The 23,157-nt window shown below is 44.4% G+C and overlaps 1 protein-coding gene across 1 annotated transcript in view; it reads right to left on the bottom strand.

The window, feature by feature from the left end:
- Positions 1–6,718: 6,718 nt before the first annotated feature.
- Positions 6,719–23,157, bottom strand: part of stag2b (stromal antigen 2b) — a 42,652-nt gene continuing 26,213 nt past the window's right edge. The window contains exons 24-32 of the mRNA XM_036943310.1: positions 22,823–22,924; positions 22,361–22,509; positions 21,973–22,101; positions 20,832–21,058; positions 20,487–20,739; positions 20,292–20,399; positions 19,934–20,060; positions 13,565–13,642; positions 6,719–9,329 (exon numbers count right to left, since the gene is read on the bottom strand). Of these exons, the coding sequence (XP_036799205.1) occupies positions 9,306–9,329; positions 13,565–13,642; positions 19,934–20,060; positions 20,292–20,399; positions 20,487–20,739; positions 20,832–21,058; positions 21,973–22,101; positions 22,361–22,509; positions 22,823–22,924 (1,197 nt within the window). The 3' untranslated portion in view covers positions 6,719–9,305. The remainder of the gene's footprint in view (positions 9,330–13,564; positions 13,643–19,933; positions 20,061–20,291; positions 20,400–20,486; positions 20,740–20,831; positions 21,059–21,972; positions 22,102–22,360; positions 22,510–22,822; positions 22,925–23,157) is intronic.

The raw sequence follows: 23,157 nt of genomic DNA, 5'->3' as shown, positions 1-23,157 counted from the left end.
AGGAAAGCACATAAAATTGTCAGAGACTCCAGTCACCCAAGTCATAGACTGTTTTCTCTGCTACCGCACGTCAAGCAGTACCGGAGCGCCAAGTCTAGGACCAAAAGGCTCCTTAACAGAGTCTACACCCAAGCAAAAAGACTGCTGAACAATGAATCAAACGGCCACCGGACTATTAGATTGACCCCCTCTATTTGTTTTGTACACTGCTGCTACTCTCTGTTTATTATCTAAAAAAAAAGATTTAAAAAATCAAATCAAATGTATTTTTCACATACACATGGTTAGCAGATGTTAATGCGAGTGTAGCGAAATGCTTGTGCTTCTAGTTCCGACAATGCAGTAATAACCAATGAATAATCTAACCTAACAATTCCAAAACTACTACCTTATACACACAAGTGTAAAGGGATAAAGAATATGTACATAAAGATATGAATGAGTGATGGTACAGAACGGCATAGGCAAGATGCAGTAGATGGTATCGAGTACAGTATATACATATGAGATGAGTAATGTAGGGTATGTAAACAAAGTGGCACAGTTTAAAGTGGCTAGTGATACATGTATTACATAAATATGCAGTAGATGATATAGGGTACAGTATATACACTGCTCCAAAAAATAAAGGGAACACTAAAATAACACATCCTAGATCTGAATGAATGAAATATTCTTATTAAATACTTATTTCTTTACATAGTTGAATGTGCTGACAACAAAATCACACAAAAATTAAATGGAAATCAAATTTATCAACCCATGGAGGTCTGGATTTGGAGTCACACTCAAAATTAAAGTGGAAAACCACACTACAGGCTGATCCAAATTATATTAAGTAGCATTGTTTAAAGTGGCTAGTGATATATTTTACATCCATTTCCATCAATTCCCATTATTAAAGTGGCTGGAGTTGAGTCAGTGTGTTGGCAGCAGCCACTCAATGTTAGTGGTGGCTGTTTAACAGTCTGATGGCCTTGAGATAGAAGCTGTTTTTCAGTCTCTCGGTCCCTGCTTTGATGCACCTGTACTGACCTTGCCTTCTGGGTGATAGCGGGGTGAACAGGCAGTGGCTCGGGTGGTTGTTGTCCTTGATGATCTTTATGGCCTTCCTGTGACATCGGGTGGTGTAGGTGTCCTGGAGGGCAGGTAGTTTGCCCCCAGTGTTGCATTGTGCAGACCTCACTACCCTCTGGAGAGCCTTACGGTTGTGGGCGGAGCAGTTGCCATACCAGGCGGTGATACAGCCCGACAGGATGCTCTCGATTGTGCATCTGTAGAAGTTTGTGAGTGCTTTTGGTGACAAGCCGAATTTCTTCAGCCTCCTGAGGTTGAAGAGGCGCTGCTGCGCCTTCTTCACCACGCTGTCTGTGTGGGTGGACCAATTCAGTTTGCCGTGATGGGTACGCCGAGGAACTTAAACTTAGTACCCTCTCCACTACTGTCCCATCGATGTGGATAGAGGGGGTGCTCCCTCTGCTGTTTCCTGAAGTCCACAATCATCTCCTTTGTTTTGTTGACGTTGATAGTTCCGGCGCCGACAGAGATGGCCGCCTCGCTTCGCGTTCCTAGGAAACTATGCAGTTTTTTGTTTTTTTACGTGTTATTTCTTACATTAGTACCCCAGGTAATCTTAGGTTTCATTACATACAGTCGAGAAGAACTACTGAATATAAGATCAGCATCAACTCACCATCAGTACTACCAAGAATATGTTTTTCGCGACGCGGATCCTGTGTTCTGCGTTACAAACAGGACAACGGAGTGGATTCCATGCAGCGACCCCAAAAAAAAACAACTCCGAAAAAGAGGGAAACGAGGCGGTCTTCTGGTCAGACTCCGGAGACGGGCACACCGTGCACCACTCCCTAGCATTCTTCTTGCCAATGTCCAGTCTCTTGACAACAAGGTTGATGAAATCCGAGCAAGGGTAGCATTCCAGAGGGACATCAGAGACTGTAACGTTCTTTGCTTCACGGAAACGTGGCTCACTGGAGAGACTCTATCCGAAGTGGTGCAGCCAACGGGTTTCTCCACGCATCGCGCAGACAGAAACAAACATCTTTCTGGTAAGAAGAGGGGCGGGGGCGTATGCCTTATGACTAACGCGACATGGTGTGATGAAAGAAACATACAGGAACTCAAATCCTTCTGTTCACCTGATTTAGAATTCCTCACAATCAAATGTAGACCGCATTATCTACCAAGAGAATTCTCTTCGATTATAATCACAGCCGTATATATCCCCCCCCAAGCAGACACATCGATGGCTCTGAACAAACTTTATTTAACTCTTTGCAAACTGGAAACCATTCATCCGGAGGCTGCATTCATTGTAGCTGGGGATTTTAACAAGGCTAATCTGAAAACAAGACTCCCTAAATTTTATCAGCATTTCGATTGCGCAACCAGGGGTGGAAAGACCTTGGATCATTGTTACTCTAACTTCCGCGACGCATATAAGGCCCTGCCCCGCCCCCCTTTCGGAAAAGCTGACCACGACTCCATTTTGTTGATCCCTGCCTACAGACAGAAACTAAAACAAGAGGCTCCCACGCTGAGGTCTGTCCAACGCTGGTCCGACCAAGCTGACTCCACACTCCAAGACTGCTTCCACCACGCGGACTGGGACATGTTTCGTATTGCGTCAGACAACAACATTGACGAATACGCTGATTCGGTGTGTGAGTTCATTAGAACGTGCATTGAAGATGTCGTTCCCATAGCAACGATTAAAACATTCCCTAACCAGAAACCGTGGATTGATGGCAGCATTCGCGTGAAACTGAAAGCGCAAACCACTGCTTTTAATCAGGGCAAGGTGTCTGGTAACATGACCGAATACAAACAGTGCAGCTATTCCCTCCGCAAGGCTATCAAACAAGCTAAGCGTCAGTACAGAGACAAAGATCCGCGTCGCGAAAAACATATTCTTGGTAGTACTGATGGTGAGTTGATGCTGATCTTATATTCAGTAGTTCTTCTCGACTGTATGTAATGAAACCTAAGATGACCTGGGGTACTAATGTAAGAAATAACACGTAAAAAAACAAAAAACTGCATAGTTTCCTAGGAACGCGAAGCGAGGCGGCCATCTCTGTCGGCGCCGGAACTATCAACGTCAACAAAACAAAGGAGATGATTGTGGACTTCAGGAAACAGCAGAGGGAACACCCCCCTATCCACATCGATGGAACAGTAGTGGAGAGGGTAGCAAGTTTTAAGTTCCTCGGCATACACATCACAGACAAACTGAATTGGTCCACACACACAGACAGCATTGTGAAGAAGGCGCAGCAGCGCCTCTTCAACCTCAGGAGGCTGAAGAAATTCGGCTTGTCACCAAAAGCACTCACAAACTTCTACAGATGCACAATCGAGAGCATCCTGGCGAGCTGTATCACCGCCTGGTACGGCAACTGCTCCGCCCTCAACCGTAAGGCTCTCCAGAGGGTGGTGAGGTCTGCACAACGCATCACCGGGGGCAAACTACCTGCCCTCCAGGACACCTACACCACCCGATGTCACAGGAAGGCCATAAAGATCATCAAGGACATCAACCACCCGAGCCACTGCCTGTTCACCCCGCTATCATCCAGAAGGCGAGGTCAGTACAGGTGCATCAAAGCTGGGACCGAGAGACTGAAAAACAGCTTCTATCTCAAGGCCATCAGACTGTTAAACAGCCACCACTAACATTGAGTGGCTGCTGCCAACACACTGACACTGACTCAACTCCAGCCACTTTAATAATGGGAATTGATGGGAAATGATGTTAATATATCACTAGCCACTTTAAACAATGCTACCTTATATAATGTTACTTACCCTACATTATTCATCTCATATGCATACGTATATATATACTGTACTCTATATCATCGACTGTATCCTTATGTAATACATGTATCACTAGCCACTTTAACTATGCCACTTTGTTTACATACTCATCTCATATGTATATACTGTACTCGATACCATCTACTGTATCTTGCCTATGCTGCTCTGTACCATCACTCATTCATATATCCTTATGTACATATTCTTTATCCCCTTACACTGTGTACAAGACAGTAGTTTTGGAATTGTTAGTTAGATTACTTGTTGGTTATTACTGCATTGTCGGAACTAGAAGCACAAGCATTTCGCTACACTCGCATTAACATCTGCTAACCATGTGTATGTGACAAATAACATTTGATTTGATTAGATTTATTTTCCTGACACCACACTCCGAGGGCCCTCACCTCCTCCCTGTAGGCCGTCTCGTCGTTGTTGATAATCAAGCCTACCACTGTAGTGTCGTCCGCAAACTTGATGATTGAGTTGGAGCCGTGCATGGCCACGCAGTCAAGGGTGAACAGGGAGTACAGGAGAGGGCTCAGAACGCACCCTTGTGGGGCCCCAGTGTTGAGGATCAGCGGGGTGGAGATGTTACCTACCCTCACCACCTGGGGGCGGCCCGTCAGGAAGTCCAGTACCCTGTTGCACAGGGCGGGGTCGAGATCCAGGGTCTCGAGCTTGATGACGAGTTTGGAGGGTACTATGGTGTTAAATGCTGAGCTGTAGTCAATGAACAGCATTCTCACATAGGTATTCCTCTTGTCCAGATGGGTTAGGGCAGTGTGGTTTAGATTGTATCGTTTGTGGACCTATTTGGGCGGTAAGCAAATTGGAGTGGGTCTAGGGTGTCAGGTAGGGTGGAGGTGATATGGTCCTTGACTAGTCTCTCAAAGCACTTCATGATGACGGAAGTGAGTGCTACGAGGCGGTAGTCGTTTAGCGCAGTTACCTTAGCGTTCTTGGGAACAGGGACAATGGTGGCCCTCTTGAAGCATTTGGGAACAGCAGACTGGGATAAGGATTGATTGAATATGTCCGTAAACACACCAGCCAGCTGGTCTGCGCATGCTCTGGGGACGCGGCTGGGGATGCCGTCTGGGCCTGCAGCCTTGCGAGGGTTAACACGTTTAAATGTTTTCCTCACGTCGGCTGCAGTGAAGCAGAGTCCGCAGGTTTTGGTTGCGGGCCGTGTCGGTGTCATACAACTTACCTCAACTAACCAGTACCCCCGCACACTGACTGTACCAGTACCCCCGCACACTGACTGTACCAGTACCCCCTGTATATAGCCTCGTTGTTATTGTTACTTTTGTTTATTTGGTAAATATTTTCTTAACTCCTCTTGAACTGCACTGTTGGTTAAGTAAGCATTTCACGGTAAGGTCTTCACTTGTTGTATTCGGCACATGTAACAAATATAGTTTGATTTGAGACAGATTCTGGACGTATACACACTATAGCAGGGCAGTGAGAGAGATTCTAGACATACACACACCAGAGCAGGGCAGTGACAGGGATCATGGACACATGTTTGAGTAAGTTCAGGGCTGAGAAAGGAACCTTTTAAGTTTCCCAACACAGCGGTACTTTGTCATTCTGAATGGAGGGATGACGAGAGAGAAGTCTGATGAGAGGAGGATAGACCTCTCCAGATCTTTCAGACAAGTAGCGTATTGAATGAAACCCTTCCCTTCACATCCCTCTATTCCGCTCATCTCTTCACCTCTTTCCTTCTCTGCACCATTCACCAGATCACAGGCAGCAGCCGTAGTGAATGTATCCCTTCCCTTCATCCCTTCCCTCGTTCCCTGCACTACTCTAACGAGCAGCCATTGACTGGGGGTTCTCTTTAGCGCTGTGTTTAACATTATGGTCTCCAGTCTTTCATCTACTGCCAGAATCTCCTATAACAGCCATGGACTCCATCTCTCCCTCCTCCTTCTCTAGAGAGACAAACTGATTGCTACCAGCATGGGGGAGCTGTGCCCTGCATAACTTGTAACAGTAGGTAGAAAATAAACAATGTATAAAGAAGACGGGAGTGATATGGAATGATACACTAGTTAGAATATCAAAAGTGGAATGGAAGTTGGACTTTGATTTTCTATTGTTGAATCGATAGTCTTAACAGTGGTTACGCACTCAATATATATACTACACACGCTGCTCAACCTATTAACATTAAGACACCAGCTATATACACTGAACACAGGCTGCTCAACCCATTAACATTAAGACACCAGCTATATACACTGAACACAGGCTGCTCAACCTATTAACAGTAAGACACCAGCTATATACACTGAACACAGGCTGCTCAACCTATTAACATTAAGACACCAGCTATATACACTGAACACAGGCTGCTCAACCTATTAACATTAAGACACCAGCTATATACACTGAACACAGGCTGCTCAACCTATTAACATTAAGACACCAGCTATATACACTGAACACAGGCTGCTCAACCCATTAACAGTAAGACACCAGCTATATACACTGAACACAGGCTGCTCAACCCATTAACATTAAGTGTTTAAAGCTGTTATCCTAAAGACAAAGTGTCATAACAGGACCAGCCTTCCGAACGTCGTCTTCTTGACTCATGAGAAAAACAGAACGTGAGAAGCCTGTGCTTCGAAGGCTACTCTGACACTTGATATGCAACAAGAAAACCCAAACGTGTTTGTGTCTGGGATTTATGTGCCTATATAATGCATGGGGCCCTGGCCAGTAGAGTAGGGAATATAGTCTTTCATTTCTGAGAAAACATCACCCCCTTGTGGCAATGAGTAGATGTGGTAAAATAAACTAAAAATGGTTTCATTTCAAACAATGCGAACTGATGAAATAAAAAATCACAGCACTCATGTCGAGTTGGTTTACTTTTAATCCAAAAGTGACTGTCTCCAGACAAGTAAAAATCTGACTGAGTGACAATAGCATGAGGAACAAACAATACCACGGAAGAGAGTGTGTGTGTGTGTGTGTGTATGTACGCACGTATGTGAAAAGATTAACACACACAAATGGCCAAAAAGGAAAAACACAAATGAAAATAAAGCTTGATGTTTGTTTTATATACAGGAAGGTTCAAATAAAGGAATTATACCAATGTAGTGGTAGTAAGTGACAAAACAAAAGCCACAGTCATTTTTACTCCAAAATATTTACTTACATAAAATAATAATTAGGTAAAACACACAGGCTGTTTGTATCTACTTCATCGACATCACATCTGGACCATCTCGAATGTTCTCTGTCGTCATAAACACCAATAATCACCTTTCATGGCTACCTCTGACGTGGAAGAAAGTTGTGAGAGAAAACAAATGTAGGCCCTTTCCAGAAACAATCCCAAGCACCCCTAGTGTCACGAGGCACAAACAAATCTACATAATCTTTCCGGGGCTGCCTCAAGCCTAACCCCTAGGTGCTAGTGTAGATCTATAGTAATTTGATGGGTAAAAGCAATACGATAGTAGCTTCACCATTTACTTCTGATAGACTAGTTGGGATGAAGCCAAATTGCTTATACCTTACCCATTCCTATCAGATATACACAGGTGCCTTGGAGAGTCTAGGTATATAGGCATAGAATGAATTGAATGGGGAAAAGCGCCCCTTAGACAATATCAATTTCATTCTAGTAATACTATTTCTATGGGGCTAGGGGGTGTTTCTGGACAGGGCAGTTGATTTCCTTCCACTATAGCATGTTTAAGGCTCAGGCATGGAATGATTACAAAGTAGATAGATTTACCTCAGTAGACAAAACATTTAATTAAAACTTATGGACGACATAATAGTTCATGTCACATTTAAGCTTTGTCTAGCTGCCAGAGTGCTGCTACTGTTGAAAAGTGTTCCAAATGGCACCTTATTCCCTATATAGTGCACTACTTTTGACCAGGGCCCATAGGGAATATAGGGCCTAGTGAGGGCACTAGGGAATAGGGTACCATTTGGGATGAAAACAATCAACTTTTCTATAGGATTATAATGATGACTGGTTTTTAGTTAGTTACACAGTTTTATATTGTGGAGTTTCGCAACAGGACATTATTATTACTCATGGATGTTGAGAATCTTAAAGCTGAAATTTCACAAGCCAGATTTATTTTCTCATAATGAGTCTCATCCAAACTAATTTACACGTAGGAAAAACGGTAGAAACCCCAAGACGTTAAGAAAGAAAAGAAAATACAAATTTAAAAATCTTCCAACACCTGACTACCCATGCTTTTCATTTGAAACAGTTACACATTTCTGAAACATTAACTGTAGGTCGAACATTTTAATAAAACAAAACAAAAAGCACAGTTATAAAATCAGCACCGATTCATATATAACTTTATTTAAAATTTAGAGATAGCTATTTCAACACTAAATATGCTGGATTTTCTGGAGATGGAGAAATGTATTTTGTGTGTATTAGCCGTGCTGCTTGCCTGTCTCTGAGTCAGCACAGCGATGGCACTACCAGAGAGAAAATCACCTCGCTGTCCCGTTGAGAGAGAAAACTCCACAGATAGGTAGAAGGGTGCAAATCTTTGGGTAAGCTTCAGGACTTGTGTGACGGCCTAGTTCCTTGTTAAACACTTTTGTCTGCATACCAAATGGCACCCTATTCCCTATATAGTGCACTACTTTTGAGATGCATCCTGGGCCTCTTCACAGCAACTACTGGGATCCTCAGTATCCAACAACCACAGAATGGAAACAGTACCCACACATCTGGATGTGACAAACGTTGCAAGAAACTACACTGAAGCGTTTACAACAGCGTGGCGTTATTTCTACGTGTTTCGTATGAAGGAATCTGCTCTTGGAAAACAGTTGTGTGCTTTACTTGGGCCAACGGTTGGATGCGTGTTGCTACATCCATGACTCTTACAGCTGATCTAGTCAACAGGTCACCAACTGAACCACCAGCAGTCGTCATCACAACCACAGAACCAACAGATTCTGACAGTCCAACATGGAGGAAAGGAAAACAGCATAAAGACCATGTCCATCCACTACTACTACAGCACAGCTAGCTAGTTACCTTTTCCTACTAACAACCTGTTTATAAATTACTAGACCACACCGGGTTACTCACTATACTAGCATAGAGACAGGGTTAGAAGACATTTAAAAATCTCATTCCATCTCCATTTGGAAGAAAAATAAAACCTTGTAGAATAATGGAACTTTCTTCAGACTAAATGTCGAGGATTCCTTTAGGTTTGAAGCTAACAAAGGGGAAAAGCTTACCCAAGGATTATAAAAGTATTTTGTTTTCATTCAGTTCCCTCTGAGCAAGCAACACTGTGTGTGTGTGTGTGTGTGTGTGTGTGTGTGTGTGTGCGCGTGTGTGTTAGACCATGGAGGATAAATCAGAGAAGACTTCAGATCCACATCTTAACTTCTCCATAAATACAAAATGCCTCTCCTCTTCGTCTACAAACACCAGTTTAAAACATGGACACTCCAAGGACCTGCAGAGACAAAAGTGATCATTACACATCTGTAAAAGCACTTAGCAACAACATGTCGGTCTTACGTATTACTATAGTGATGCTAAACCAACCGCCCAGATCTCATCTCGACTATTGGAAGTCTGGAGAACTTCAGTATTGAATGGTGTTTTAACGTAGTGGCAGTCAAAGCTACTCGGAGTAGAAATGAAGCATTCAATGTTTCCCCTAAAGAGAGGCATTGCCTTGATCTAGCTTTTTGTTTTCCTCCTGTGTTGGACAAAGGTTCAGTAGGCTATGAGGAGTTAGTTTGTATGTTATGCATGCTAGCTTGTTGCATCACTCGACCGCTGTACTCCACCCCTTTGTATCTTCTTCCTGGAGGAGAACGCCCCCAGGGTTTCCAACAGAAAAATATCAAAAGGAATGTATTCAACCAAATGATCTTCCACATTTAACCCAACCCCTCTGAATCAGAGAGGTGCCCCCCCGCACCAGTCTTAATCCATGTCCACATCATCAGCGCCCGGCTCGTATTTTCGAACCAGCAATCATTTGGTTACCGGCCCAAAAGGTTCTTAACCGCTCAGCTACCTGCTGCCTCAGAGTGTGTAACGCCTGGGCTTCCGAAGCTAACATTACAATAAAAACCAGAGTGTGTAACGCCTGGGCTTCTGAGGCTAACATTACAATAAAAACCAGAGTGTGTAACGCCTGGGCTTCTGAGGCTAACATTACAATAAAAACCAGAGTGTGTAACGCCTGGGCTTCCGAAGCTAACATTACAATAAAAACCAGAGTGTGTAACGCCTGGGCTTCCGAAGCTAACATTACAATAAAAACCAGAGTGTGTAACGCCTGGGCTTCTGAGGCTAACATTACAATAAAAACCAGAGTGTGTAACGCCTGGGCTTCTGAGGCTAACATTACAATAAAAACCAGAGTGTATAACGCCTGGGTTTCTGAGGCTAACATTACAATAAAAACCAGAGTGTGTAACGCCTGGGTTTCTGAGGCTAACATTACAATAAAAACCAGAGTGTGTAACGCCTGGGTTTCTGAGGCTAACATTACAATAAAAACCAGAGTGTGTAACGCCTGGGCTTCTGAGGCTAACATTACAATAAAAACCAGAGTGTGTAACGCCTGGGCTTCTGAGGCTAACATTAAAATAAAAACCAGAGTGTATAACGCCTGGGCTTCTGAGGCTAACATTACAATAAAAACCAGAGTGTGTAACGCCTGGGCTTCTGAGGCTAACATTACAATAAAAACCAGAGTGTGTAACGCCTGGGCTTCTGAGGCTAACATTACAATAAAAACCAGAGTGTGTAACGCCTGGGCTTCTGAGGCTAACATTACAATAAAAACCAGAGTGTGTAACGCCTGGGCTTCTGAGGCTAACATTACAATAAAAACCAGAGTGTGTAACGCCTGGGCTTCTGAGGCTAACATTACAATAAAAACCAGAGTGTATAACGCCTGGGCTTCTGAGGCTAACATTACAATAAAAACCAGAGTGTATAACGCCTGGGCTTCTGAGGCTAACATTACAATAAAAACCAGAGTGTATAACGCCTGGGCTTCTGAGGCTAACATTACAATAAAAACCAGAGTGTGTAACGCCTGGGCTTCTGAGGCTAACATTACAATAAAAACCAGAGTGTATAACGCCTGGGCTTCTGAGGCTAACATTACAATAAAAACCAGAGTGTGTAACGCCTGGGCTTCTGAGGCTAACATTACAATAAAAACCAGAGTGTGTAACGCCTGGGCTTCTGAGGCTAACATTACAATAAAAACCAGAGTGTATAACGCCTGGGCTTCTGAGGCTAACATTACAATAAAAACCAGAGTGTGTAACGCCTGGGCTTCTGAGGCTAACATTACAATAAAAACCAGAGTGTGTAACGCCTGGGCTTCTGAGGCTAACATTACAATAAAAACCAGAGTGTGTAACGCCTGGGCTTCTGAGGCTAACATTACAATAAAAACCAGAGTGTAACGCCTGGGTTTCTGAGGCTAACATTACAATAAAAACCAGAGTGTGTAACGCCTGGGCTTCTGAGGCTAACATTACAATAAAAACCAGAGTGTGTAACGCCTGGGCTTCTGAGGCTAACATTACAATAAAAACCAGAGTGTAACGCCTGGGTTTCTGAGGCTAACATTACAATAAAAACCAGAGTGTATAACGCCTAGGCTTCTGAGGCTAACATTACAATAAAAACCAGAGTGTGTAACGCCTGGGCTTCTGAGGCTAACATTACAATAAAAACCAGAGTGTGTAACGCCTGGGCTTCTGAGGCTAACATTACAATAAAAACCAGAGTGTAACGCCTGGGTTTCTGAGGCTAACATTACAATAAAAACCAGAGTGTATAACGCCTGGGTTTCTGAGGCTAACATTACAATAAAAACCAGAGGTTGGAACCTAAATTATTTTCCAATCATTCAGTTCTGAACAGAACCATAATTATGCGTTACATTCCACTGTTCTGAACCGGTTCAAAACCAAAAATAAGTAACGGTTTATATCGATCCTTTCTGAAATACATTATTTATTTATTTTTTACATTTAGTGAGACATTAAATTACTTCACCAATCACGCAGTGCGGACAGAGCAGCTTGCTATGGAGAAATGAACACATTTATCTGAAATGGGTCTTCCGCATTTAAACCAACCCCTGAATGAGAGAGGTGTGTAAAGGCTGCTTTAAATCGACATCCACGTCTTCGGCACTCGGGAACAGTGGGTTAACTGCCTTGCTCAAGGGTAGAACAACACATTTTTACCTCGTCAGCTTGGAGATTCGATCGAGTAACCTTTCGGCTACTGGACCAACACTCCTACCCGCCAGCCTACACACGCAATGATTTACAGCTGGCAGAAAGACACTGGGTGCCAGCTGGAATTGTCAATGTAATGCATCTCAATAGGAAAATGACGATTTTACACAATATAGAAACCTAATAATCTACTTAATGACTTTGTAATTTCAATGACGTGTATTCATAACATCTTAGCTTTTATAATAAACTAAATGTCATTACAATGTTACATATTGGTTTCTTTTAGTTGATTGGTTTGTAAGTAAGCTTTTCACAGTAAACCTGTTGTTTTCGGTGCATGTGACAAATACAATTTGATGTGGTATTTCCTGGTGGTCTCCCGTCTCCGTATTAAACAGGCCGACCCTGAACAGTCGTGTTTACCAGGCCGACCCTGAACAGGCGTGTTTACCAGGCCGACCCTGAACAGGCGTGTTTACCAGGCCGACCCTGAACAGGCGTGTTTACCAGGCCGACCCTGAACAGGCGTGTTTAGGGTGGTATGGCCACAAGCGTAGTGGTGACTCAGCACAGAGGTGCAGTGCTCGTTACTTATTAGTTTCTAGGGAAAAATAAGTGCTTTAAAACATAGCTATAACCTTTATTTAACTAGGCAAGTCAGTTTTTTATTTTTTATTTAACTAGGCAAGTCAGTTTTTTATTTTTTATTTAACTAGGCAAGTCAGTTTTTTATTTTTTATTTAACTAGGCAAGTCAGTTTTTTATTTTTTATTTAACTAGGCAAGTCAGTTAAGAACACATTCTTATTTTCAATGACGGCCTGGGAACGGTGGGTTAACTGCCTTGTTCAAGGGCAGAATGACAGATTTTTACCTTGCAAGATCAAATCCCCGAGCTGACAACCTTTTGGTTACTAGTCCAACGCTCTAACCACCAGGCTACCTGCCGCCCCTACACTCTAACCACCAGGCTACCTGCCGCCCCTACACTCTAACCACCAGGCTACCTGCCGCCCCTACACTCTAACCACCAGGCTACCTGCCGCCCCTACACTCTAACCACCAGGCTACCTGCCGCCCCTACACTCTAACCACCAGGCTACCTGCCGCCCCTACACTCTAACCACCAGGCTACCTGCCGCCCCTACACTCTAACCACCAGGCTACCTGCCGCCCCTACACTCTAACCACCAGGCTACCTGCCGCCCCTACACTCTAACCACCAGGCTACCTGCCGCCCCTACACTCTAACCACCAGGCTACCTGCCGCCCCTACACTCTAACCACCAGGCTACCTGCCGCCCCAATAAAATAATAAACCTCTTATTTTCCGGTGCTCCTTAATTTAAGTTGAGAGCACCAGTACAACCAATTAAAATGTTTAATTTAGAGCGCTGTGTAAGTACAAGGAAGAGTATTACTAGAGTAATAATGGTTGAGTATAAGAGGAGAGAGTTACTTACAGACTCGTCCATGATAGAACCAGGGTCAAAGTAGTCCGGTTTCAGCTCTGATCTCTCTCTCCTGTTCTTAGAGGGGGGCTGGAGAAAGGAGAGAGAAACAAATATGAAATGATTTAAATTCTGCTTATATGGGCCGATTGTGATAATTACACACTGAATAAAAAAATTAAACGCAACATGCAACGATTTTAAAGATTTTACTGAGTAACAGTTTATATGAGGAACTCTGTCAATTGAAATACATTAATTAGGCCCTAATCTATGGATTTCACATGACTGGGAAAACATATGAATTTGTTGGTCACAGACCTTAAAAAAAAGGGGGCGGGACGTGGATCAGAAAACCAGTCAGTATCTGGTGTGACCACCATTTGCCTCGTGCAGTGTGACATCTTCACATAGAGTTCAACAGGCGGTTTTGTGAGCTTTGGAATATGGTTCCACTCTAATGGCTGTGCGAAGTTGCTGGATATTGGCGGGAACTGGAACACACTGTCGTACACGTCGATCCAGAGCATCCCAAATAGGCTCAATTGATGTCATGTCTGGTGAGTACGCAGGCCATGGAAGAACTGGGCCATTTCTAGCTTCAAGGAATTGTGTACAGATCCTTGCAAAACATGAGGTGATGGATGAATGGCCTGACAGTTGTCCTCAGGATCTAGTCACGGGACGGTGCATTCGGAAAGTACTCAGACTTCACTTTTTCAACATTTGGTTACATTACAGCCTTATTCTAAAACGGATTTGAAAAATATGTCTCAATCTACCCCATGATGACAAAGCAAAAACTGTTTCAATGTTTCCATTGATCATCCTTGAGATGTTTCTACAACTTGAATTGGAGTCCATCTGTGGTAAATCCAATTGATTGGACATGATTTGGAAAGACACCTGTCTATATAAAAAGGTCCCACAGTTTTTTTAAGTTTTTTTTTTTTTATGTTGGTAATTTTACCCCCCTTTTCGTGATATCCAATTGCGATCGTGTCATCGCTGCAACTCCCCAATGGGCTTGGGAGAGGCGTCCTCCGAAACATGACCTGCCAAGCCGCGCCACTTCTTAACACCTGCTCAGTTAACCCGGAAGCCAGCTGCACCAACTTGTCGGAGGAAAGACCGTTCAACTGACGACCCAAGTCAGCTTACAGGCGCCTGGCCCGCCACAAGGAGCTGCTAGAGCTCGATGAACCAAGGAAAGCCACCCGGCCAAACCCTCCCATATCCCGGACGACGCTTGGCCAATCGTAAGCCCTATGGGACTCCCGGTCACGGGATTGAAACCCAGGCTGTAGTGATGCCTCAACACTGCAATGCAGTGCCTTAGACCAATAAGGTCCCACAGTTGACCGTGAATATCAGTGCAAAAACCAAGAAACCGATGGTCACGGACAGAGCTCCAGAGTTTCTCTGCGGAGATGGGAGAACCTTCCAGAAGGACAACCATCTCTGCAGGACTACAACAATCAGGCCTGTATGGTAGAGTGGCCAGACGGAAACCACTCCCCAGTAAAGGGTACATGTAAAGGGTACACTCCCCAGTAAAGAGTACATGACTGCCCGCTTGGAGTTTCCCAAAAGACACAAAGACTCTGACCATGAGAAACAAGATTCTCTGGTCTGATGAAACCAAGATTGAACTCTTTGACCTGACACTACCCATCCGATCTGCAGAGAAGAATGGAAGAAACTACCCAAATACAGGTGTGCCAAGCTTGTAGAGTCATACCCAAGACGACTCGAGGCTGTAATCCCAGCCAAAGGTGCTTCAACAAAGTCAACAAGGGCTTCAACAAGGGTCTGAATACTTCCGTTAAATACGATATCAGTTTTTTTTAAATGTATTAATTTTTTTGCCAACATTCCTAAAAACCTGTTTTTGTGTTGTCATAATGATTGATGAGGGAAATGTTGTTTTTTTCTCTTCTGAATGGACTGCATCTTTGTGCATTCAAATTGCCATCGATAAACTTCAATTGTGTTTGTTGTCCGTAGCTTATGCCTGCCCATACGATAACCTCACCGCCACCACGGGGCACTCTGTTCACAACGTAGACATCAGTAAACTGTTCGCCCACACAACGCCATACACGCTGTCTGCCACCTGCCCGGTACATTTGAAACCGGGATTCATCTGTGAAGAGCACACTTCTCCAGAGTGCCAGTGGACATCGAAGGTGAGCATTTACCCACTGAAGTTGGTTACAACTCCCAAATTCTCTAAAGCTGGGTGCACACTACACAATTTCATCCCCGATTTAGCTGGTCCAGACACATTTTTGAGATCAGAGACAAAACACCCATGTTGATGCCTACTCAGGGGGGGGCACACAGACGCTCGTTTAGTGTGAGCAGGTTAGAGACGCAATCCGAGGTCTATCAATCTCGACTTTGAGCAGTGCCCCACGTCCCAATATTTTGAAACCTTGTGATTTTATCGGCACAAAATCTTTAATGCTTTTGTAGTGAGATGTGCAACGACAATGAGCAATAGCCAATGAGAGCTCGCCAGAGAAGAACCCAGTGAGATGAGCATGCTTCACATCACCCAGAATGTGTAGACTCAAAGGAGCCATGACTACTACTAAACTCAGCAAAAAAAGAAACTTCCCTTTTTCAGGACCCTGTCTGTCAAAGATAATTCGTAAAAATCTAAATAACTTCACAGATCTTCATTGTAAATGGTTTAAACACCGTTTCCCATGCTTGTTCAATGAACATGCAACGGTGGAATGATCGTAAAGACTAACAGCTTACAGACGGTAGGCAATTGGGTCACAGTTATGAAAACTAAAGGACACTAAAGAGGCCTTTCTACTGACTGAAAAACACCAAAAGAAAGATGCCCAGGGTCCCTGCTCATACGCGTGAACGTGCCTTAGGCATGCTGCAAGGAGGCATGAGGACTGCAGATGTGGCCAGGGCAATACATTGCTATGTCCATACTCTGAGATGCCTAAAACAGACAGCTGATCATCCTCGCAGTGGCAGACCACGTGTAACACCTGCACAGGATCGGTACATCCGAACATCACACCTGCAGGACAGGTACAGGATGGCAACAACAACTGTACAAGTTACACCAGGAACGCACAATCCCTCCATCAGTGCTCAGACTGTCTGCAATAGGCTGATAGAGAGTGGACTGAGGGCTTGTAGGCCTGTTGTAAGGCAGGTCCTCACCGGCAACGTCGCCTATGGTCACAAACCCACCGTCGCTGGACCAGACAGGACAGGCAAAAAGTGCTCTTCACTGATAAGTCACAGTTTTGTCTCACCAGGGGTGATGGTCGTATTCGCGTTTATTGTCAAAGGAATGAGCGTTACACCGAGGCCTGTAATCTGGAGCGGGATCGATTTGGAGGTGGAGGGTCCGTCATGGTCTGGGGTGGTGTGTCACAGCATCATCGGACTGAGCTTGTTGTCATTGCAGGTAATCTCAACACTGTGTGTTACAGGGAAGACATCCTCCTCCCTCGTGTGGTACCCTTCCTGCAGGCTCATCCTGACATGACCCTCCAGCATGACAATGCTACCAGCCATACTGCTCGTTCTGTGTGTGATTTCCTGCAAGACAGGAATGTCAGTGTTCTGCCATGGCCAGCAAAGAGTCTGGATCTCAATCCCATTGAGCACGTCTGTGACCTGTTGGATCAGAGGGTGCGGGCTAAAGCCATTCCCCCCAGAAATGTCCAGGAACTTGCAGGTGCCTTGGTGGAAGAGTGGGGTAAAATCTCACAGCAAGAACTGGCAAATCTGGTGCAGTCAATGAGGAGGAGATGCACTGCAGTACTTACTGCAGCTGGTGGCCACACCAGATACTGACGGTTACTTTTGATTTCGACCTCCCCTTTGTTCAGGGACACATTATTCCATTTCTGTTAGTCAAATTTATTTCTCAGTTGTTGAATCTTGTTGTTATGTTCATGCAAATATTTACACATATTAAGTGTGCTGTAAATAAACGCAGTTGACAGTGCGAGGATGTTTCTTTTTTTGCTGAGTTTAGCATGCGTTTGAACTTGCCTTTAACCAGAGCCAAAGTGTCAAACCGTTACAGCTCTGAAGGTCACAAGTAATGTTATTCAATTCATAATATTGTTATGAATATACAGTGCCTTGCGAAAGTATTCGGCCCCCTTGAACTTTGCGACCTTTTGCCACATTTCAGGCTTCAAACATAAAGATATAAAACTGTATTTTTTTGTGAAGAATCAACAACAAGTGGGACACAATCATGAAGTGGAACGACATTTATTGGATATTTCAAACTTTTTTAACAAATCAAAAACTGAAAAATTGGGCGTGCAAAATTATTCAGCCCCCTTAAGTTAATACTTTTGCTGCGATTACAGCTGTAAGTCGCTTGGGGTATGTCTCTATCAGTTTTGCACATCGAGAGACTGAAAAAATTTTCCATTCCTCCTTGCAAAACAGCTCGAGCTCAGTGAGGTTAGATGGAGAGCATTTGTGAACAGCAGTTTTCAGTTTTTTCCACAGATTCTCGATTGGATTCAGGTCTGGACTTTGACTTGGCCATTCTAACACCTGGATATGTTTATTTTTGAACCATTCCATTGTAGATTTTGCTTTATGTTTTGGATCATTGTCTTGTTGAAAGACACATCTCCGTCCCAGTCTCAGGTCTTTTGCAGACTCCATCAGGTTCTCTTCCAGAATGGTCCTGTATTTGGCTCCATCCATCTTCCCATCAATTTTAACCATCTTCCCTGTCCCTGCTGAAGAAAAGCAGGCCCAAACAATGATGCTGCCACCACCATGTTTGACAGTGGGGATGGTGTGTTCAGTGTGATGAGCTGTGTTGCTTTTACGCCAAACATAACGTTTTGCATTGTTGCCAAAAAGTTCAATTTTGGTTTCATCTGACCAGAGCACCTTCTTCCACATGTTTGGTGTGTCTCCCAGGTGGCTTATGGCAAACTTTAAACAACACTTTTTATGGATATCTTTAAGAAATGGCTTTCTTCTTGCCACTCTTCCATAAAGGCCAGATTTGTGCAATATACGACTGATTGTTGTCCTATGGACAGAGTCTCCCACCTCAGCTGTAGATCTCTGCAGTTCATCCAGAGTGATCATGGGCCTCTTGGCTGCATCTCTGATCAGTCTTCTCCTTGTATGAGCTGAAAGTTTAGAGGGACGGCCAGGTCTTGGTAGATTTGCAGTGGTCTGATACTCCTTCCATTTCAATATTATCGCTTGCACAGTGCTCCTTGGGATGTTTAAAGCTTGGGAAATCTTTTTGTATCCAAATCCGGCTTTAAACTTCTTCACAACAGTATCTCGGACCTGCCTGGTGTGTTCCTTGTTCTTCATGATGCTCTCTGCGCTTTTAACGGACCTCTGAGACTATCACAGTGCAGGTGCATTTCTACGCAGACTTGATTACACACAGGTGGATTGTATTTATCATCATTAGTCATTTAGGTCAACATTGGATCATTCAGAGATCCTCACTGAACTTCTGGAGAGAGTTTGCTGCACTGAAAGTAAAGGGGCTGAATAATTTTGCACGCCCAATTTTTCAGTTTTTGATTTGTTAAAAGAGTTTGAAATATCCAATAAATGTCGTTCCACTTCATGATTGTGTCCCACTTGTTGTTGATTCTTCACAAAAAAAATACAGTTTTATATCTTTATGTTTGAAGCCTGAAATGTGGCAAAAGGTCGCAAAGTTCAAGGGGGCCGAAAACTTTCGCAAGGCACTGTATTTCAACTCTGTATGGCAAGCGTGAATGTCTGACTGAAGAGGTTGCTCTGAGCCACAGATCGTTGTAACTACTTTAAATTTACATCACATCATTGTTTTGGCGAGACAGCGTGCTATGGAGAATCCTCACGACCAAGTGAAGAAGTGAAGAATCTTGTAGTGTGTGACCTACCGTCCGTGCTACATGGTTCAGTGTGCGCACCACTACGTCGGGAGAACAATGACAAAAAACTACAGGAGAGATTCATGTGAGAGGTTTAGCGATGTTAGGATTTTTAAAGTCATGTAGTTTACACCCGGGTTAAAATGATGTTTGAGGTAGCTTATTGTAGAGAAATTAACATTAGATTCTCTGGCAACAGCTCTGATGGACATTCCTGCAGTCAACATGCCAATTGCACACTCCCTCAACTTGAGACAGCTGAGGCATTGTAGAAAATTACGGAACATTTCTGGGATCTTTTATTTTAGCTCATGAAACCAACATTCTACATGTTGCTTTTATATTTTTTTAATATTTTTTTTAACAGGATATTTAGTGTTTCTTGACAGAAATCTTTGTGGATCACCACATAATTCGCTTGTAAAGGTTTTATAAACAAAATGCCATATTTGTAGTAAAAGGTCAAAGGTCTCACCAGGTCGATGTCCATGGTGTCAAAGTCCATGCCCTCGTTGAGGTCTTCCATACGACCCTCTGACGACATCATCACGTCCTCTACGATAGGCTCCTCATCCTCCTCCATCAGCCCTGTACCACGCCGACTACACACACACACACACACACACACACACCATAATTAGTACAAATGGTTAGTCCACAAAGAGATATGTTAAGGAAGTAGCTCTTACATGGCCTGTTGCAGGTTGGTCCTGAGCTCAGGGTTAGGGAGGGATGGGTGTGTGTTTGTGTGTGTATTCTTACATGGCCTGTTGCAGGTTGGTCCTGAGCTCAGGGTTAGGGAGGGATGGGTATATGTGTGTATGTATTCTTACATGGCCTGTTGCAGGTTGGTTCTGAGCTTGGCGTAGTTCATGGCTCTCTCCTGCTGCTGACGAACCTCCTCCTGCTGCCTCTGAGCCAGCATCCACGTCACCTGGGTACTACAAACACAGACATCAGTAAGTTAAATAACCCCACTGCTGGTTCAGGTAGGTATACGTTGACAGAGAGAGGAGAAAGAATCTTACTTGTAGTCGATGGGTGTCTGGTGGAGTTGAGGGGTTTGGGGGAGTGTGTGAGGGTGAGGATGCTGCTGGGAGTCTGAAGGGAGGGCGTACACTCCCATGTAGCTGTCGTCTCTCCCCCGTTTGGCCTCCTCCCTCATGTCCCCTGGTCCTCTCATCATGGTAGAGGTGAGGTGGGGGGAGGGCATCATCACGGGCGTCTGCATGCTCTGGTGCTGCCACGACATATCTGCACTGCTGCTACTGCTCTCCTCAGCTAGAGAGAACACACACTGTTAAACACACACCACTCTAACATGGCCATGTAGTGACTACAGTCCGACTTCCAGACCCTGGTTCTGGAGCTACCTTCAGGGAGTTTCCTCTTAGCTGCAGCGACGGTAGCAGTGGGAGTAGCAGCCTTGGTCTTCTTGGATCTGACCGACGACCCTCTGGAGGAGTAGCCGGAGACAACAGACATGGTGTCATCGTCCCCGCCAGCCTGCAGGGAGTTCCTGTAGGAGATGAGCGGTAGCCAGCAGTCGTCTCTCTGGAGGGCCATCTGGAAGGTCATGAACCTCTCCAGATACATGTGACTACAGGGGAAACAGGAGAGATGTTACACACTGAACAAAACCATAAACGCAACATAAAGTGTTCGTCCCAGGTTTCATGAGCTGAAATAAAAGATCCCAGAACAAAAAGCTTATTTCTCTCAAATTTGTTTACATTCCTGTTAGTGAGCATTTCTCTTTTTCCAAGATAATCCATCCACCTGACAGGTGTGGCATGTCAAGAAGCGGATTAAACAGCATGATCATTACACAGGTGCACCTTGTGCTGGGGACAGACTACTAAAATGTGCAGCTTTGTCAGAACACAATGCCACAGATGTCTCACGTTGAGGGAGCGTGTAATTGGCATGCTGACTGCAGGAATGTCAACCAGAGCTGTTGCCAGAAAATTGAATTTCTCAAACATAAGCCCCCTCCAATGTTATTTTCAAGAATTTGGCAGTATATCCAACTGGCCTCACAACAGCAGACACGTGTAACCACACCAGCCCAGAACCTCCACATCTGGCTTCTTCACCTGTGGGATCATCTGGGACCAGCAACCTGGACAACTAATGAAACTGAGGAGTATTTCTGTCTGTAATAAAGCCCTTTTAATGGGAAAAACTCATTCTGAATAGCTGGGCCTGGCTCCCAAGGGGCCTCCCAGTCATGTGAAATCCATAGATTAGGGCCTCATTTATTTATTTAAATTGACAGATAACCTTATATGAACTGTAACTTTGAAATGGTTGTGTTTATATTTTTGTTCAGTATATATACACATACACACAATTAAACAGTCATTTGGAAGGTCCTTATGGTCATGTGTCTGGGAGGGGACACAGTCCTCTTATCCTGCTTCATGACATTTCATACGAGTCATCACTTACAGACATCAGTTACCACACACACACACACACGTGTCTGATTAGGAGGCAGAGGTGTGTACTCACACAGTCCTCTTGTCCTGCCTCATTAGTTTGGAGGAAAACTCAGAGAGGATGTCTAGGAAGGCCAGGTGAAGAGGAGGGTTGCCCTCTCCCTGTGGACTGGGCTCCTTAAACGCAAACTCTATACCATCCCTGGGGGGGAAGAGAGCGAGAGAGAAGAGGTAGGGAGAGGGGAGTGAGAGTAGAGGGAGACAATTTTAGATCAGAAAAATGGGAGGTATCTAACAGCATATGTAGATAGGACTAGTTAATTTATCTATACATAGCTCACATTCATCATATGTTAATCATGTTCAGTAATTCTAATCATATTAAAAAGCTGTCTTATCTGCTGGTTATGTCAGTCTTGTGTACAATAAAGCTACGGAGAAAGAGATTAGAAGAGACTGACTTGTGCAGCATGGCGATAGCATCTCGCGTTTTGACCTGGTCCAGACCGAAGGTGAGAGAGAAACGTCTGGCCAGCTCCTTGATCCCACAGAACGCCGAGGACGAGCGGTCAAATCCTGTCCCCAACTCTGACAACATCTCATGGAACAACTGGAGGAGACGGGGCAGAGAGGGCAAGACGGGGGCAGAGAGGGCAAGACGGGGGCAGAGAGGGCAAGACGGGGGCAGAGAGGGCAAGACGGGGGCAGAGAGGGCAAGACGGGGGCAGAGAGGGCAAGACGGGGCAGAGAGGGCAAGAGGGGGCAAGAGGGGGCAGAGAGGGCAAGACGGGGAAGGGTGAATAAATGTGTGGAATAAAGACATGGTTCTTTCAATCTGATTGGTTCCACAAAGGCTGGCCTGCAGTCTGGAGATCAGGAGATCTAGCTTGACTAAAACAACAGTGTGTGTGTGTGTAACCCACCTGTTGTAGACTGAGGATGAGTGTCTTGGCACATTGGATCTTGTCTATCTGTCTGGTCTTTGACATGGTCTCCTTGATGATGTCACCATAGTCATTATAATACTAGAGAGAGGAAGACAGTTCAACCACAAGTCAGTCTCTCTTAAAGGGGAAAAAAAACAAGGACTTGTGATGATTTGCAACCAAGCCGTACATGGGATGACTCCGGTATTGATCTGGTGTTTAACGAGTGTCGTAGGCAAGGAGAAGTGATAACCATATCATCTATGGAACGGGCTTCCCTATTCAACTCAACGATGGCATACTGTGTGGGCTGACGACCATTCCGAGTGTAT

This window comes from Oncorhynchus mykiss, chromosome 14 (genome assembly GCF_013265735.2).
Source record: "Oncorhynchus mykiss isolate Arlee chromosome 14, USDA_OmykA_1.1, whole genome shotgun sequence".
Lineage (NCBI taxonomy): Eukaryota > Metazoa > Chordata > Actinopteri > Salmoniformes > Salmonidae > Oncorhynchus > Oncorhynchus mykiss.
The sequence above is the reverse complement of the archived record's forward strand: the minus strand, read 5'-3'. Positions and strand labels throughout refer to the sequence as shown.